Source organism: Nerophis lumbriciformis, linkage group LG22 (assembly GCF_033978685.3).
Source record: "Nerophis lumbriciformis linkage group LG22, RoL_Nlum_v2.1, whole genome shotgun sequence".
In the NCBI taxonomy this organism is placed as follows: Eukaryota; Metazoa; Chordata; class Actinopteri; order Syngnathiformes; family Syngnathidae; genus Nerophis; species Nerophis lumbriciformis.
In genome coordinates, this window is record NC_084569.2 from 31,164,293 (window position 1) to 31,185,211 (window position 20,919).

General features: G+C 36.0%; 1 protein-coding gene and 1 long non-coding RNA gene across 9 annotated transcripts in view; one reads left to right on the top strand and one right to left on the bottom strand.

The window, feature by feature from the left end:
• Positions 1 to 20,919, bottom strand: part of caskin1 (CASK interacting protein 1) — a 339,666-nt gene that overhangs the window by 86,040 nt on the left and 232,707 nt on the right. For 4 of the 6 annotated variants that reach the window (XM_061973685.2, XM_061973683.2, XM_061973686.2 and 1 more), the window contains exons 10-11: positions 17,058 to 17,175; positions 6,246 to 6,491 (exon numbers count right to left, since the gene is read on the bottom strand). In XM_061973685.2, the coding sequence (XP_061829669.1) occupies positions 6,246 to 6,491; positions 17,058 to 17,175 (364 nt within the window). The remainder of the gene's footprint in view (positions 1 to 6,245; positions 6,492 to 17,057; positions 17,176 to 20,919) is intronic. The other 2 variants (XM_061973687.2, XM_061973688.2) reach the window with 1 other exon arrangement.
• The window catches only part of LOC140679716 (uncharacterized), a 196,952-nt gene that overhangs the window by 82,854 nt on the left and 93,179 nt on the right, over positions 1 to 20,919 (top strand). The window lies entirely within an intron of this gene.

A 20,919-nucleotide genomic window follows, 5' to 3' on the forward strand; every position in this document is an offset into this window, starting at 1 on the left:
ACATGCTCCTCTGCTCGTAAAACCAGCAATGGCGGGCGCAGGGGGGTGGCGGACCGGTACTTTTCAGAGGCGGTGTAGTACCGTATATGATTCATTAGTATCGCGCTACTATACTAATACCGGTATACTGTACAACCCTAGTGAGGACAGAACAATAATTGGTAAATAAAACATCTGCCTTGGTTTTATGAATACTAATGCCTACTGCGCGACTGTATTTTAATGTTGGTCAATATTGTAATTTCTGAGCTGGGACTTGGTGAAAATAGTTTAAGAACCACCGATCTAAACCATAAGGAAGACGTGTTTCGCTGACATTTGGTGTTGTGCAGCTCTTTAAGGAGCAACATGAGAAATACTGTGCAGTTTGTGGCCATGTAGCAAATAAAGGTCCACCTTTCATCTCGCTTAAAGGCTCCTCTGACGCCTGAAGGCAACACGAAGACTTATTAAAGGTTTACGAAGCGCCTTTTATTGGCAATCCCTGCAAACGAGGTTAGTGAGAATGTCAAGACCGTAAAACGTCGCTTTAAGGATGAGACTGGCAGTGCTGGATTCTACAAAGGAGTCTTAGGACTGTTACAAAATAGAAAAATAAAAATATATATTTTTCTTATTGATATTTAATGTCGCCACATTTTATTTTCTGTGTTATTATGCGCATGCCAAGATTAGATAAAAATAATACTTTATCCTACCATTTTTTTGGCTGCAGCACAAAGGAACGCTGAGCCGTTGGAGACCTACATGTTTATTTATAATAAAATAAATTGTTGGTCAACATTCTATTCGCAATAAGCTAAGACTATATTTCATGTATTTTCAAATTTTAGTCATGTTATTCATCGCCGCATCTTCACCATAGCAATTGTGTACAATGAAAAATTACAAAAAAATAATTTCAGCATTTGAGGTATAGTTTAATATGTGCATCATCAAATTTACAGTTTAAACAAACACTTAGGCCTACTACGCTACTGTGTTTCAATGTCGGTCATTAATGACAGCAGTTTTCTGAGGTGGTACCTGGTGAAAAAAGTTTGAGAACCAATCCGCTCTATTCGATATTGACAATAAAATAATCATATTTCCACCCTTTATTTTTGAACCCTATAATGGTCTTCTTTTCAAAGGTCCTGCGCTTTGTTCCCTTCTGAGGAGTTGGAGAAAGAGTCTCTCACACACGCACTTTCACTCCGAGACACGCGCTCACGCACAAACACAGAAAAGAATAGAGAATATAGATATATGAAAAGACTCATTGCACATCAAAAATCCAGAACATGATTTCATGTGTATATACATATACATATATATACACATACATATATAATACAGCCATCGGTTTGTGATTATATATGTGGACCTTCACAGGCATGAGGCTGCTGTAAGTGCATTTGGAGAGTGTCATAAACCATTATAAGCATCTTTATGAATGGTTTACATGTGTGAGCCACAGTCAAACACACACAGGTTCCTGTTCCCATGCAGTGGCACAGCGCCCTGCATATCCTACTCTCACATATGCAGTTGGGAGTTTCATCCCTCTGACTAAAATGTGGGGACAAAAACAATCAATAAAATAAAATAAAAATTATAATAACAGCATAACTATTTTTAGTATTATAATTGTTATTAATAATAATGATCAATAATTATTTATTATTTATAATATATTTATTAACTATATAACAATATAGTTAAGAAATATTTATACAATATGTAATTATATTTATTATTTAAATGTATAAAGTATTATAAATATATATATATATAAGTATTATAAATATATATATTATAAATAGTATGAATTAATGATAATATATATTAATATTATATATTAATATTTTGAAAACTATTAAATATTATATATATTATAAATAGTATGAATTAATGATAATATATATTAATATTATATATTAATATTTTGAAAACTAAAATTAAATAATACCAATAAATACATTTAAAAAAAACAATAATAATGGTCAGTAATTGTAATAATAATAATAATAATAGTCAGTAATTATAATATTAAAATAAATAATATATTAACAACAATATTAATAGTAATGATAATAACAATACTACTACTAAAAAGAATAATATTGGGTCAAGTAATAAACAAAATACATAGAAACACATATTTACACATATTTCTTCCCTCTGACTAAAATGTGGGGACAAAAATATCAATAAAATGATAATAACAGATAACAATTTTGTGTATTATAATTGTTATTAATAATATCAATAATAATAGCAATATAGTTAATACATGTTTATACACTATGTAATTGTATTTAATATGTAAATGTATAAATTATTATAAACAGTGTGAATAAATCAATAATGATAATCTATATTAATATTTTGAAAAATAAAAATAAATAATACCAATAAAAAAAAGAAAAAGTAATTGTAATAATAATAATAATAGTCAGTAAATATAATAATACAATAAATAATATGATAACAATAATAATAGTAATGATAATACTGCTACTAATAATAATATTGGGTCAAGTAATGAATAAAATGGCAAGAGCATCAACAGAAAAAAGAAAAGCAAGTCAGTATGAAAAATACATATTTACACATATTTCATCCCTCTGACTAAAATATGGGGCCAAAAACCTTAAAGGCCAGCGAACGTCTTACCTGGAAAACCTTCGAGGCGACATTTGTGAACCGCATTCTTGAGTATCTTGCGTAATGCTTGACATTTCACCCAAATATTTCCCTTGCAAATATCCGTGTGTGTGTGTGTGTGTGTGTGTGTGTGTGTATGTATATGTGTGTGTGTTACAGGCCCTGGGCAACAAATGCTGAAATGTGTTCAGGTTCAGATTTATTTAAAAAAAATAATTATAATTTCACATACTGCCTGTGAATGTTCTCATTCATTCAGGCCATTTTCAGGGTACTGAATCGATGCAACTGGACTGTTCGGGTGGTCTCAGAAGACTTTCTCTTTGACGGGCAGTCTTAGAGGATGGTGCAGGACCCAACGTATTTAACCTCTAAAACGGTGGGGGCGGGGGGATTGTTCTATTGTGGTGCAAAACAACAATTAAGATACAATGCAGCGACACCTGTGCCAGCACAACAACAACAGTCCATGGGACGGAATTACCTCGTTAGCATTCATCCATTAATTTTTATCGGTGGTGAAATTTAAATTGCCTATGTTCTGTTATTCGTTATTAGGGATGGGTACCTTCCACATTTTAACCGATACGATACCGATTCCAATACCTGGGAATCGATGCAGGTACCGATTTTCGGTACTTTTGTGTGTGCGCTCGTGTGTTAATAAATATAATTTAATAACAAAATCTAAGTTTTTTTGTTTAACACTTAACAGTGAGCTTATGCTTCGGAATGTCATTTGCAAGTATTATATAGGAGACTCTGCATGCAGTTGCAATCCCAAGATGTTAGACAGCTACAGTCAGGGCGTAGTCTTTGCCATTAAGTTGGAGCTAGTCTTGTGTTGCGCCCTATAAAGTGTTTATACTTTAAGGACTGTACTTATTACACACCAGCTCTTTGATTGTAACATGCATTTTAGTTGTAGTTTTCAGTAACATTATTTATTGTTTTTATTTCCCCCTTTGTACCATTTAAAAAAGTAACCTGTATTCCTTGTATGTATATAGTATTGTACTTAATACACACCAGCTTTTTGATTGATGTGAGTCTTAGTTGTAGTTGCCATTCAGTTGAAGCTCATCTTTTGTTGCGCCCTACAAAGTGTTTATACTTTAAGTACTGTACTTATTACACACCAGCTCTTTGATTGTAGTGTGCATCTTAGTTTTCGTTGCTATTCAGTTGAAGCTCGTCTTTTGTTGCGCCCTACAAAGTGTTTATACTTTAAGGACTGTACTTATTACACACCAGCTCTTTGATTGCAACATGCATCGTAGTTGTAGTTTTCAGTAACATTATTTCTTGTTTTTATTTCCCCCTTTGTACCATATAAAAAAGTAACCTGTATCCCTTTAAGATAAAAATTCTAATAAAATGTATTAACGATAATGTATATCAAAAAACTCGGAGGTGTTAAAATCGCCATGTAATCTTGCTAATTGTAATCAGCAGGGGTCTTAAAAAAACATTGATTTTCGAATGAATCGGGAGTCTTATTTGGAACCATTCTTAAACGATTAAAAATTTTTTAAATATATATATATATATATATATATATATATATATATATATATATTTTTTTTTTTAATGTTTTTTATCCCTAAAAAAATTGTCCTGTCCAGCCACTTTAGTAAATGTTTGTGTAAAATGTTATCAAACAAAAGTAGTTTTTATTAGTATAAACATGTATCAGAGCTGATTATCTATTTTATGGAGAAATGTAGTTAATCATGGAACTGGCACCCAATGTTATCAAAAAAGTATTGATTTTAAATCGAGAATCAATTCTGAATCAAATTGTTAAACCCAATAATTTAATCGATTCGGATCGTATGGTGCGCAAAGATTCACAGGCCTACTAATCATTAGCATGTTTATGGCAAATCTAATGTAAATTAGCACAAAGCTAGCACCTTTTGAAAAGTGGAGTCTTACTTTACGTTCAAGCGGTTTGTATCAGGCATACTTGCTTTGTTGGCATGGAGCATTGCAACATTACCTAGGAGGCACTCGGACTGAGTCCGCTCTAAGTGCTGCATTAGCGCTTGTTTGCCCGCCAAGTGTTTTAGGCATTTAACAATCGAAATATAGCACCGTGGTGGTCGGTGCCTATAAAAATACAGACTTTGTACCCATCCGTAATTATTAGAGACTAAAATATTAAAAAGGGAGGAAAAGACAGTTGTATTTAGGATATGAGCTGTCCTGATGTCTTCTGAGACAATCTCAATAGTCCAGTTACTATTTGATTCGATTCCCTACCAATACAAACAAACACCATTTTAAACATGATCCAAAATAAACTGTCCAATAACTGTAGTACTACATTTTAAGGATATACGTGTGTTTTTTCCCCCAGGTATGACACCTCTCTTGAACCACACACACATAAATAAAATGAGGGGGAAGTTGTTGACGAGAACAGTTGGGACGAGGACAACGCGGTTTAGTGACATTCTAAACACAGTTGCTGTGAGTTTGTGTGTGTGTGTGCACGTGTGTGTGTCAATAGGGATGTTGTGGTGGCTTGGCAACAAGGTAGAAAACATAAACGAAAAGAAAGGAAATAGTCATGTCAACGCATGTGTGTGATAACATGGTGAAATATGACTTTCACAATTAAACCCCATATAATAAATATATATACACTTGGAAGAAAAATAACACCTGGAAAACGCATTAATTCATTATGAACATAGGGTGCATTGAGATTCTAATGTCTGATAATAACACCAAATGTAAGACCCTCAAAATTTAAATCAAAAACAAAATTAATATATATATATATATTTTTTTTAAATACAGCTAAATTATGTTCAGCTGTTAGTTTTCATCTACAAACCTCCAGATCCCTCAATATAAGATAAACATAAAAATCAATAAAACAATAATAACAGCATAACTATTTTTGTATTATAATTGTTGTTAATAATAATGATCAATAATTATAACAATAAAGTTAATACATGTTTGTACAATATGTAATTATATTTCATATTTAAATGTATAAATTATTAAAAATAGTATGAATAATGATAATCTATATTATTTTGAAAACTAAAAATAAATAATTACAAAAAAAAACAATTGTCAGTAATTGTAATAATAATAATAATGGTCAGTAATTATAATAATAAAATAATTAATAAAACAACAATAATAGAAATGATAATAACAATCCTACTACTAATAATAACAATAATAATAACAATAATACTACTATTAATAATAATAATGGTCAGTAATTATAATAATAAAATAAATGATATAATAACAACAATAATAATAGTAATGATAATAACAATACTAATAATAATATTGGGTCAAGTAATGAATAAAATGGCAAGAGCATCAACAGAAAAAAGAAAAGCAAGTCAGTATGAAAAAGACATATTTACATAATTAAGGACACATAGTAGAAAACTTTAAAGGATGCCTTCCTCGAGATGCTTACAATCAGAATCCTACATGGCCAATTTAGTTTGAGACGAGCAACACATGAATAAAAACAGCAGCAGAAAGCATCCCTTGAGGTTTTAATAATAATAATAGTGATCATAATAATCATAATAATAGTGAAAAGGGGCGTGTACCTGGGGCAGTGGGGGTGTCTCCCTGTGGGGTTGTCACGGGCGACCTGTTATAGCCAAAGGAAGTGAAAAGTGGAAGCAGTGGCTGATGGGAATGTGGTGGAGGAGGAGGCGGTGGAGGCAGGATATGGATCTGATGGAACGTGGTGTCGTTGCCGTTGACTACCACGTTGGCAGGGGCAACCGTCGCCGGGGCAACCAGCGGTATCTTTTGAAACTGTTGAGTGCAAATGACTGTGCTGGCCAAACCTAGATACACGCACCGTGACGACACACACACACACAACCAGCCAACAGTGAACCACCGCCACGAAACAAACGACAGAAAAGAGACATAAGAAACATAAGAAAAGGGGGAGGGGAGGAAAGAAAAATTATGAACAAAGAAGGCTGAAGTTACAAACTCAACAAAGAGGAGGGATGCTATGGAGGTCACGTGAGACGAGGAGGAACAAACATGATGAAAGTGAGAACACTGAATAATAAATATGATATTTCTTAGTCATCTGACCTAGCAAAGCCAAGCGCTGACCTATTACAGTTTGTTCTTTTGCATAAAATCAGCTGAAAATATGCAGACTGTGACGTTCCATTTTCATGTAACCTCGCTATTTAAAAGATTCATGGATGTGCTCGTTTAGGTGAAAGGAGCTGTAATTTAGTGACTGGCAGAGTAAATATACACAACACTCCACCATGTTAGTGCGATAACAAAAGTGCTATCATCCGATCAGTCATGTGTGCGTGTGGACAAGGTAAACTAAAGGCGATGGGTAAATATTTCAAAAGGGAAAATACAAATTCTGGATGAAATTATTTTTATTATTATTATTATTATTATTATTTTATTTTATTTTTATTGACATCCATTACATCATATTCACATACATCATATATCTGTTGTCTGCCCTAAATGTCAAAATATTTTTGGTTTATATCCCAGTCATACCACCCCCCCCAAAAAAGAAATAAACCGCAAAAAAACAAAGTAATATCTACTGTAGTAAACAGAAAATAAATAATAATACATTAATAATAATAATAATAATCAGAAATAAGATAAAATACAAACAGATACATATATATATATATATATAAACACACACATACATATATATAAATATATATATGCATATATATATACATACATACATACATACACATATAGGGAGTAATCCTTTTTTTTTTAAGCAGTACAATCACTAATTCGAAAAATTAAAGTCAGGCTTATGGGGCGTGACATAGTTGACCCAGTTTTCCCAGTATGAAGTAAAGTTCTCCAATTTATAATTAATAAAGGCAGTTATCTTCTCCATTTTATAATGGATGAAATTCTAACAGATTATCGGAATTGCCATTTTTTTATTTAAATTTTTCCTTACCATGATCGTATTTTCCGGACTATAGAGACAACTGGTATATAAGCCGCACCCACTAAATTTTATGGGGGAAAAATATTTTCCAAATATTATCCGCACCGAACTAGAAGCCACAGATACAAAAGACTTTGTAAATGTTTAAAATATATAATTATTACTAAAGTTAAATATCACTTATAGTCAGAAATTATCCCCTACATTTGACTCATTCCCTGCTCCCCTGGGAGGTGAGGGGAGCAGTGAGCAGCAAACGGTGGCCACGCTCGGGAATCATTTTGGTGATTTAACCCCCAATTCCAACTCTTGATGCTGAGTGCCAAGCAGCGAGGTAATGGGTCCCATTTTTATAGACTGTGGTATGACTCGGCCGGGGTTTGAACTCATGACCTACCAAACTCAGGGCGGACACTCTAACCACTAGGCCACTGAGCAGGTCTAGCGTATTTTCCGGACTATAGAGCGCACTGGGATATGAGCCGCACTCACTAAATTTTAGAAGAGAAATTTTTTCCCCGCATACATTAGCCGCACCAGACTATAAGCCGCGGATTTGTTGCGAAATTAGTTTTTTTTTCACAGAAATATTTAGTAAATGTTTATTTACGTACCGTAATTGTTTCCAAACGGTGTCTGTAACGCGGCAGTAAAACGGTCGACAGATACAATAACAAGAGATGTCCGATAATGGCTTTTTTACCGATATCCGATATTCCGATATTGTCCAACTTTTAATTACCGATACCGATATCAACCAATACCGATATATACAGTCGTGGAATTAACACATTATTATGCCTAATTTTGTTGTGATGCCCCGCTGGATGCATTAAACAATGTAACAAGGTTTTACAAAATAAATCAACTCAAGTTAAGGAAAAAAATGCCAACATGGCACTGCCATATTTATTATTGAAGTCACAGAGTGCATTATTTTTTTTAACATGCCTCAAAACAGCAGCTTGGAATTTGGGACATGCTCTCCCTGAGAGAGCATGAGGTGGGCGGGGTTGAGGTTGGGGGGTGTATTTTGTAGCGTCCCGGAAGAGTTAGTGCTGCAAGGGGTTCTGGGTATTTGTTCTGTTGTGTTTATGTTGTGTTACGGTGCGGATGTTCTCCCGAAATGTGTTTGTCATTCTTGTTTGGTGTGGGTTCACAGTGTGGCTTATATTTGTAACAGTGTTAAAGTTATTTATACGGCCATCCTCAGTGTGATCTGTATGGCTGTTGACCAAGTATGCATTGCATTCACTTGTGAATGTAAAAAGCCGTAGATATTTTGTGACTGGGCCGGCACGCAAATGAAGTGCTTTTAAGGTTTATTGGCGCTCTGTACTTCTTCCTATGTCCGTGTACACAGCGGCATTTTAAAAAGTCATATTTTACTTTTTGAAACCGATACCGATAATTATGAAACCGATACCGATAATTTCCGATATTACATTTTAAAGCATTTATTGGCCGATAATATCAGCAGTCCGATATTTATCGGACATCCCTAACAATAACTCCACGTTGACGTTTTGGTGATTTTACGACAATACGAAAAGAACGCCATTGTAAGTTAAAAATACTAACACAGATACGCGTAAACGTCTTAGCGTCAATACATTACGATAGCACGTGCAAATATGCATGAAAACACTCCTGCAGACATCACACATGGGTCGGTTTAGTAGGTATAAACGGTTTTAGTTATACTGTTAAACTTACAAATTTACAAGCTTGGAGTTATAAATGAAGAATCCATAGTAGTAAAAACGCTATGAACAGCTCGAAGACTGAAAGACCCTCCGGTTGGAATTTTTTTTTTTAAAAAGCACTCAAATTTTAAAAAATGGAACTCGTTCAATAGATGGCGCCGTAGTACAAACAATGAAACACCTCATTGTATTTGCTTGCTTTTTTTATTTTGAAAACTATTTATATTGGCCTGCAGCGAAGAAAAATCCAAAAATTAGTCACACCGTTTTATAAGCCGCATTTTTCGGACTATAAGCCACACCCACTACATTTTATGGGGGAAAAAATATTTTCCAAATATTAGCCGCACCGAACTCGAAGCCGCAGATATATACCGGTACACATTTTTTTGTAAATGTTTAAAAAAAAGTGTTACAATTATTACTACCATATTTTCCGGTCTATAGAGCGCACCGGGATACGAGCCGCACCCACTAAATTTGAGAAGAAAAACATTTTCACCCCCATATATTAGCCGCACCTCACTATAAGCCGCAGATATGTTGCGAAATTAGGTTTTTACACAGAAAGATTCAGTAAATGTTTACCTTAATTGTTTCCAAACGCTGTTTGTAACACGGCAGTAAAACGGTTGATCAAACAAAACAGAAGTCTTCACAATGGACCCAATAGCTGCGGAAGCAAGCTCTCCAATTAGCTAAACAGACTCAATAAGTCCACGGTGACGTTTTGGTGATTTTACGAAACTGAATGAAAAAGAATGCCATTGTAAGTTAATAATACTAACAAAGACACGCGTAAACGTGTTAGCGTCAATACATTACCATAGCACGTGCAAATATGCATGAAAACACTCCTACATACAAACCCCGTTTGAAAGTACAATACTGCACGCTGTATGCTTGGAATTGTTTCATAATGTGTAAAACTCCATTTAAAATATGTTCAATAAATGCGAGAGACATATTATAGGGTAAAAAAAAACAACTGGCATTTTTTATGGCTTTTTATGGTCGGCTCCATTAGTATTTGGCCAGACTAGCCGGCGTCTATTAGAATGACTTGATATATTATGTAGTATAAGAAGCTGAAGCGGTAATTTTCTCCCCGGGTTAAATACACATCCTTCTAATGTGTCAAAAAGTGAATGAGGACAGATGGAAGGAGGAATAATTAAAAGATGAAAAGACTTGAGCAAATAAGACACCTTGATAGAAAAGTTTTTGTAACAGCACACACTTGGAAGTAGTGATTAGTGTGCCAGCTTAATGTAGTAGTTACACGATATAGATATATATATATGTAATATATATATATATATATATATATATATATATATATATATATATATAATGTATGTATATACATATGTAAATGTACATACATACTGTATATACATACATACAGTCGTGGTCAAAAGTTTACATACATTTGTGAAGGACATAATGTCATGGCTGTCTTGAGTTTCCAATAATTTCTACAACTCTTATTTTTTTGTGATAGAGTGATTGGAGCACATACTTGTTTGTCACAAAAAACATTCATGATGTTTGGTTCTTTTATGAATTTATTATGGGTCTACTGAAAATGTGACCAAATTTGCTGGGTCAAAAGTATACATACAGCAACATACATGATCAATTTTGGTGATGTAGAAAAGTTACAAATCAAATTAGCTTCATGGCATGGCCTCTTAACTTCATGTGAGTGATTATGATTGACGACACCTGTTGACTTCTCTGAGCCCATTTAAATAGGGCTCATGTGATGCAGTCATTAGACTTGGTTACAAAGGCGACAATGGGAAAGTCAAAGGAACTAAGCACAGATCTGTAAAAAACGAATCATTGACTTGAACAAATCAGGAAAGTCAAGGTCCTAAGAGCAACAGTGCAGACAATTGTTCGTAAGTATAAAGTGCATGGCACAGTTTTGTCACAGCCACGATCAGGGAGAAAATGCAAGCCATCACCTGCTGCTGAGAGAACATTGGTCAGGATGATCAACCGAGAACCACCAAAAAGCAGGTCTGCAATGAATTGGAAGCTGCTGGAACACAGGTGTCATTGTCTACAGTCAAGCGTGTTGAGAGGCTACCATGCAAGAAGAAAGCCCTTGCTCCAGAAGCGACACCTTAAGGCTGGTCTAAAGTTTGCTGCTCATCACATAGACAAAGATAAGACCTTCTGGAGGAAAGTTCTGTGGTCAAATGAAACAAAAATTTAGCTTTTTGGCCACAATACCCAGCAATATGTTTGGAGGAGAAAAGGTGAGGCCTTTAATCCCAGGAACACCAATCCTACCGCCAAGCCTGGTGGTGGTAGTATTATGCTCTGAGCCTGTTTTGCTGCCAATGGAACTGGTGCTTTACAGAGAGTAAATGGGACAATGAAAAAGGAGGATTACCTCAAAATTCTTCAGGACAACCTAAAATCATCAGCCCGGAGGTTGGGTCTTGGGCGCAGTTGGGTGTTCCAACAGAACAATGACCCCAAACACACGTTAAAAGTGGTAAAGGAATGGCTAAATTAGGCTAGAATTACGGTTTTAGAATGGCCTTCACAAAGTCCTGACTTAAACCCCATTAAGAACATGTGGACAATGCTGAAGAAACAAATCCATGTCAGAAAACCAACACATTTAGCTGAACTGCACTGCTTTTGTCAAGAGGAGTGGTCAAAAACTCAACCAGAAGCTTGTGGATGGCTACCAAAAGCGCCTTATTGCAGTGAAACTTTCCAAGGGACATGTAACCAAATATTAACATTGCTGTATGTATACTTTTGATCCAGCAGATTTGCTCACATTTTCAGTAGACCCATAATAAATTCATAAAAGAACCAAACTTCATGAATGTTTTTTGTGACCAACAAGTATGTGCTCCAATCACTCTCACAAAAAAATAAGAGTTGTAGAAATGATTGGAAACTCAAGACAGCCATGACATTATAAGTGTATGTAAACTTTTGACCACGACTGTGTGTGTGTGTGTGTATGTGTATGTATATATATATATATATATACAGTATATATATATATATATATATATATATATACACAGTACTGTGTAGAGTATGTTAGATTGAGGGACTAAATGCAGGACTTGGCAAGGATTTAAAAGATGAGAATGATGCTGACCAGGAGGATGTCACAGAGACAAGACAACAAGGGACAAGAGGACATAATACTGGACAAACAGGAGTACCATATTGACAAAGTAAACACCGATACACATTTAAAAAGTAACACCAGCCCGTGTTTGTGCGGTGGGATGATGGGATGGCTGTTCTGCTCTTACCTGTTACCTCATTAAACCAAGACGGCGGTTACTTTTACTCCATTTAAAGGAAATGCTTGAAATTTTGCCATTCGGCTCTTTTTGCAGAGAAAAATATGTGTTTATTAGGAGTTATTTTTTAGTTAGCTTTAAGCAAGGCCAAAATAGTACATGTCTTTTTTGCACCATGGATTTGCAGGAATTTGTACTAGTTACTACTTCACCAGACTAATAAAGCCAACTGGTCTTGAAATCATGAAACTACTTTTAACAATAATTCAGATTCTGACATTCCTTACTCATGCGGTTGGTATTTTGGGTTGGCTGCCATTATTGAGCGTCTGAAGCAGAGGTGTCCAAACTGTGAACCCGGGGATATTTTTGCGCCCACAAGTACCCCCAGGGTACCGTAAACACAAAATTAGTTCATTATTGTTGATCAATTATGAGATATTACTCGGGGTGTCGTCATCAAATTATATCTAAACTCTTTAATTAAGTGCTCCGTTTATGCAAAGTTTGACAGTCAGTTAGCATCTAAACGTCCTCCAAAAAGCACACAAGTTTGGTCTTTTTTTGTATTTTAGTCAAATCATTTACAAACAGAAAACATGCTATAGGCTACGAGGAGCTAGCAGCTACACAACAGCTAAGCACAAAATAGCACATAAGCTATAAGTGTCCTTAATTAAACAATATTGTTTAAAATACCACATTTGTCAATATACATAGGTATCAAATAATAACATTTGCATGTTATTTACAGTACAAATACAACGTCTAAAAATATGACTCCTTTAAAGGAGAACTGCATTTTTGTTTTTGGAATGTTGCCTATCGTTCACAATCATTAACGATTTTAGTGATAATAAAAAAACGCTTGAAAGATGCGGCTAATAGCTGTCACCGTTTGAACCTTCAAAACCTCTAAAACAACTTCAAAACCCTCCATCGTTTTATATACACACTGCAAGTATATATATATATATATATATATATATATATATATATATATATATATATATAATGTAGTAACAGACACCTTCATAATAATATGTAATATCTTTTATATACACACTGCAAGTATATATATAATGTACCAACAGACACCTTCATAACAATATATAATATGTACAATATACACACTGCAAATGTATTTATAAAGTAGTAACGGACACCTTCATAACAATATGTAATATGTTTTGTACACGCACTGCAAGTATATATATAATGTAGTAACAGACACCTTCATAACAATATGTAATATGTACAATATACACGCTGCAAGTACCGGTATATATATAATGTACTAACAGACACCTTCATAACAATATATAATATGTACAATATACACACTGCAAATATATATATAATGTAGTAACAGACACCTTCATAACAATATGTAATATGTTTTATATACGCACTGCAAGTATATTTATAATGTAGTAACAGACACCTTCATAACAATATGTAATATGTACAATATACGCACTGCAAGTATATTTATAATGTAGTAACAGACACCTTCATAACAATATGTAATATGTACAATATACACACTGCAAATATATATATAATGTAGTAACAGACACCTTCATAACAATATGTAATATGTACAATATACACACTGCAAGTATATATATATAATGTAGTAACAGACACCTTTCATAACAATATGTAATAAGTTCAATATACACACTGCAAGTATATATATAATGTAGTAACAGACACCTTCATAACAATATGTAATATGTACAATATACACACTGCAAGTATTTATAATGTACTAACAGACACCTTCATACCAATATGTAATATGTACAATATACGCACTGCAAGTATATATATAATGTAGTAACAGACACCTTCATAACAATATGTAATATGTACAATATACACACTGCAAGTATATATATAATGTAGTAACAGACACCTTCATAACAATATGTAATATGTACAATATACACACTGCAAGTATATATATAATGTAGTAACAGATGCCTTCATAACAATATGTAATATAATCAATATTAACAGTTTTGGTCATTATAACTGATTTCTTCATTGATTTCTGTTTCCATAGCAGCACGTCTGACTTCTGGCAACATGTGTGTTCCTACTTCCGGAATCAAACGTGTGTGTTTTCTAATCATGGCAGACTTAGTAAAAGACAACAAAGATGACTATTTTTTGAGAAATGAGGATTTAAAACCTTATATTTTTGAAGCCGAATATACTGCTGCTTATAGAAGCGAGCACGAAGGAAGAGTGAGACGTTGGAGCAGACGGAAGCCGGTAGAGTGAAGTGAAAGCAATTTTGATAACTTGGAGCCAAGCTATTTCGACATAAATGGAGTGCTTACCCAAAATCAACAGGAAACGTCACTGGTCAGCTGGACCAAACAAACAACTGTCCATCAAGTGAGTCACTCTAATATTGATCATGATACACGCAGCACGTCATGCGTGTTATTACAACTACAGTACATACACTGTCTGGCTAGCTGTGTACAAACAAAACATGAAATAATACTTTACAGATACTGTAATATGATTGTTCATGTTTTTCACTCGTATAGATTGGTGTCTTATCGCAGTGTTGTGCATTACAAACTCAAATGTGTTTTGTGTTGTTGTAGAAGCTAGCTTATCTCTCGCCGTATTTAGCTCTCCTTCTATGCCACATCAATATGGAATGCACTACCAACTGGTGTAAAAGAAAGTGCATCTCTATCCTTCTTCAAAACCGCACTAAAAGAACACCTCCAGTCAACTACAACCCTAGCCTAACCCCCTAACCCCACCACATCCCACCTCCCCGGATTGTAAATAATCAAATGTATATACTTGTTCTTATGCTTTCTGAACTCACTATGTTCTCTGCTCACTGAACATATCCTACGAAGTGAGACCTACACTGTTACATATATAATTGTTGATGACTGAAGTGCTGATAGCAACCCAACCCCCCCCCCCCCCCAACCCCCTCCACATGCCACCCCTCGGATTGTAAATAATGTAAATAATTCAATGTATATACTCTGATGATTAACTTGTGTGATGACTGCATTATGATGGTAGTATATATTGTACCATGAATTGATTAACATGGACCCCGACTTAAACAAGTTGAAAAACTTATTCGGGTGTTACCATTTAGTGGTCAATTGTACGGAATATGTACTGTACTGTGCAATCTAATAATACAAGTTTCAATCAATCAATCAAAAGCTTTTATGGCTAATACCAAAGCATGCCGATGTGTTACTACGCTAGAAAAAAAGTTCCTCAGTGTTCACTCTTACAATAACAATGTTGCTACAGTTTGGTTATTATACAGGTGACGGAACGTAAATGAAGTATTTTTGACGGTTTTTGAAATAATTTTTAAAGTGATTTAGAGGTAGAGTTGATTGCTCCCATTAGCTGCATTGCTAACCGCCGAGAACGAGCCATTTTTTATGTTAGAAAGCCAAAAAACTAAAACCTTTTGTCTTCTTGTTTCTCATAAAGATTGTGAACGATAGACAAAATTCCAAAAAAAAGTGCAGTTCCCATTTAAGCTTGAGCATAAGTCATTCCCGACAGTTAATAATAAATAGGTGATTTTTTTTTTTGTCATTTTTGTCTGAGTAATTTGACTTGATCAAGTCGTTCTAACATTTCCCAATTATTACAATTACAATGAATTATTACAATTATTACTAGTACTACTACCAAGACAGAGGCGTATTAGTAAGTATTCACTCCACACCAATTTAAAGACGCCATCCCAGATGTTTATAATAAATAGGTTAATGTTCTTCATACCTGCTATTGTTCTCTGACCAGTTTTACTCGATCGACCTTTTTCTAACATTCCACACTACAAAATAATACATCAGATTAATCTCGATATTGGCCAATACAGAAGTATGAATGAATTTCTAGTCAATCAAATTTTTCGGACCAATTAAGTGCATCTGCGGAAGGGAATCCGCAGACGGCTTAAGTACCGTGGCTGACATTTTAGCATCTTTAATGCACGGAACGTGTTCAAATTATTCACTTGTGGTCCTTAGTTGAACAAGTTTGGACACCTCTGCTGTAAAGAGTGGCGACATTGTGGCTACTATCATCATCAAGCGGGCAACAGTGATGTATTCCCTCAGTAAACAGAACCAGCTGGGTGGGCTTCAGGCTCAATGTGTGTGTGTGTGTGTGTGTGTGTGTGTGTGTGTGTGTGTGTGTGTGTGTGTGCGTGTGCGTGTGCGTGTGAACTTACATCCCAATAAGTCTTCTTAGTGTGTGTGAAGATGAAATGATGTGTTGTTTGTTTCCGCATGGCATTTATTCGACAACCATGCTTGAAATTAAAACCTTCTGACGTCATCGCCCTCTTCCTGGGGTTTTGTTCAACCCGTTCGTCCTCATCACACACTCACACACACACACACTCACACACGTACACACACACACCTGTTCGCTTGCTGATGACCTCCACCATGGTCGACGGGAAGTAGCCCACCCTATCGTTTCCTGTGCGGTTGTCATGGATACAGCCTTTCCATCGTCCGTCAGGGTGCTGCTCCAGCACCTGGCATGTAACCAAGAAATGAGATCATCACATTATCACCTGCGTATTCTACTTACGTTACAGTGGTACATCGCCTTTTTTGTTACTGGTAACTTTTCACATGATTCGGTTGTCAACCAAACTTAGTTTTTCGTATGCTGTCTCTGCAATCGTACGACCAAACATTGCACGTAACAAAGTAGTCCGCATGCCGAAACAAAGAATCAGACGCCTTGGTGACTTAGGCTATGTTCACACTGCAAGGTATGAGGCCTAATTCGGATTTGTTTGTTACGTCCGATCTTTTTATGTAGTCATTCACATTACAAAACATTTTTTACTTCGAATGTGAACGAAAAATGCCATGACTTCAAACTGACGAGCTTACGCGAGTAAACGTACTGTATACCAGGGGTCGCCAACCCCGACCTGTCGATCTTTCGGACCTTACCGGTTGATCGCGAAAATATTAGAAAAATATATACAGTACAGGCCAAAAGTTTGGACACACCTTCTCGTTCAATGCGTATTCTTTATTTTCATGACTATTTACATTGTGGATTGTCACTGAAGGCATCAAAACTAGGAATGAACACATGTGGAGTTATGTACTTAACAAAAAAAAGTGAAATAACTGAAAACACGGTTTGTATTCTACTTTCTTCAAAATAGCCACCCTTTGCTCTAATTACTGCTTTGCACACTCTTGGCATTCTCTCGATGAGCTTCAACCACACCTGTGAAGTGAAAACCCTCTCAGGTGACTACCTCTTCAAGCTCCTCGAGAGAATGCCAAGAGTATATATATATATATATATATATATATATATATGTCTTAATAAGGTTATCCAAAAAATAGTGCTCGATACCGTAGTAGAGCGCAAAAGGAACGCAAAAGAAAACTTACGGATTCAAATCTACCAAGAACCCACCCACAGTTGAGGAACTAAAGGATTTTGAGAACGACATGCTCAAAATGATACAATCAGTCAAATTCAAGCCAGTCCGCAACCCACTCCTCACCAAGCTGAAAAATGACAAGGAGCGCATCAAGAAAGTAAACAACCTCATCATAGCTGCCGATAAAACCACAAACTTCTACAGAATGGACATACCAGAACATAACACCTTACTGGACAGAAGCATCACCAAATCATACAAAAAAGCACAACCCAACACCTTACAGAACATCCACCTGGAAAATAAAAGGATCGCGGCTGAACTGGACATTGAGGACAGGGTGGACGCCACAGCCAACAAGGAAGCCTTCATCACATTGAAGGACCACAAACCCAACTTCGCAAATAACCCAACATGCCGACTAATAAACCCAACTAAATCTGAAATAGGAAAAATCAGCAAAATAATCCTGGACAGAGTCAACACAAAAATCAAGGACAAAACACCACTCAACCAATGGAGAAATACAGCAGCAGTAGTCAAATGGTTCAACAACATCCAAGACAAACAACAGCATAACTTTATCTCCTTCGATATCGAAGAATTTTACCCTTCCATCACGCAATACCTACTGACTCAAGCACTAGACTTCGCCTGAGACTACGACTCAATCACAGGCAACGAAAGAAACATCATCATCCACGCAAAAAACTCCATTCTCATCCACAACAGTACACCATGGCAAAAAAAGAACAATGCAACATTTGACGTCACTATGGGAAGTTTTGACGGAGCAGAAACGTGTGAACTCGTTGGGAGTTTCCTCCTCTCCCAGCTCGCTAGCCTCAACCTGAACCTTGGTATTTACCGTGATGACGGACTGGCAGTGTGTCGCGCCTCGCCAAGGAGCAGCGAGAATACCAAGAAGCGCATATGCCAAATTTTCAAAGAGAACGGCCTACGGATCACGATTGAAGCCAACAAGCAAACCGTCAACTTTCTCGACGTCACTTTCAACCTGAGAAATAACAGCTACCAACCATTCACGAAATCCAACACAACACTCCAATACGTGCACCATGACAGCAACCACCCACCCACCACCACGAAAAGAATACCTACCGGAATTAATAAAAGGCTATCGATGCTGTCATCTAGCAAAGCTGAATTTGACCAAGCAACCCCCCCGTACCAAAAAGCCCTTGATGAAAGCGGATACAATTTCACCCTCACCTATGAACCCACGCCAGGAAACCAACCAAAAAAGAACAGAAAACGAAACAACATCATCTGGTACAACCCCCCATACAGCAAAAACGTCTCAACTAACATTGGCCACAAATTCCTCACTCTGATTGACAAACACTTTCCCAAAGGCAACACCCTAAGAAAAGTATTCAACAAGAACAACATTAAATTGAGCTACAGCTGTATGAACAATATACGACAAATTATCTCAAACCACAACAAAACAATTGCAAATGAGCCGTCGGCCCCCGGACAGAGCGACCCCAAAACCAACAAAGACTGCAACTGGCGCAAGAAACCTGATTGCCCTCTCAACGGGGGGTGCTTACAAACATCAGTTGTTTACCAATCTAAGGTAACACGCAAGGACATTAACACATCCGACACATATGTAGGATTAACCGAGGGGGAGTTTAAAACCAGATGGAACAATCACAAGGCTTCTTTCAGGAACCAAAACCTGCGGAATACCACAGAACTCAGCAAACACATTTGGGACCTTAAAGACAATAATGTTGAATATTCAATAACATGGCAAATTCTTGCATCCAGCACACCTTACAATAGTGGTAGTAAAAGATGCAACCTATGCTTGAAAGAGAAACTGTTTATTATATACCGTCCAGACCTGTCATCCCTCAACAAGCGCAGCGAAATTGTATCAGCATGCCGCCACAGACGGAAACACCTCCTAGGTAACACATGAGCCAATCACCACGCCCCTACGCCAGCCTGAACCCACCCACTCTGTGCCCTATATAAACCATGGTATGTGAATGCTCCCATTAAAATCTCCTGATGATTGAGGGAACCCCCTCATGAAACAGGCCTGTAGAGATGAAGTAGTCTTGTGATTTTTTTTCCCACACATACATATATATATATATATATATATATATACATATTAGGGCGGCAACTAACGATTCATTTGATAATCGATTAATCTGTCGATTATTACTCTGATTAATCGATTAATAATCGGATAAAAGAGACAAACTACATTTCTATCCTTTCCAGTATTTTATTGGAAAAAAACAGCATACTGGCGCCATGTTCTTTCAACTTGCCAAATAAAACAAGGAAAATGTTACAAAAATGCACACTTTTAACACCCCTGCTATAGATAATAAAAAATGTAATCTGATAAATCCATGGATAAAAAGCAGAGCCTGACGACGCATGCGCGTTTATCATAACTCTCTCGCTCTCTCTGTCTCTGCCCCTCCCTCACCAATGCTGCTGCACGCACAATTTGTTTTGTTTTTAACCTTCTTAACCCTGAACATACATTGAAAATACACGCAACCCTAACTCAAAATGCCGGACGTTTGAGGCATTTAAGAAACACCGCCCTGACAGCCCCGCAAAAGAGGACATGTCCGGTGAAAAGAGGACGTACTGCACGTATATATATATATATATATATATATATATATATATATATGTATATTAGAGATGCGCGGATAGGCAATTATTTCATCCGCAACCGCATCACAAAAGTCGTCAACCATCCGCATCCACCCGAACTAACATTTAATCAGAACTGCACCCGCCCGCACCCGCCCGTTGTTATATATCTAATATAGACGATGCAAGGCATTAGTGAGGTTATAAAGC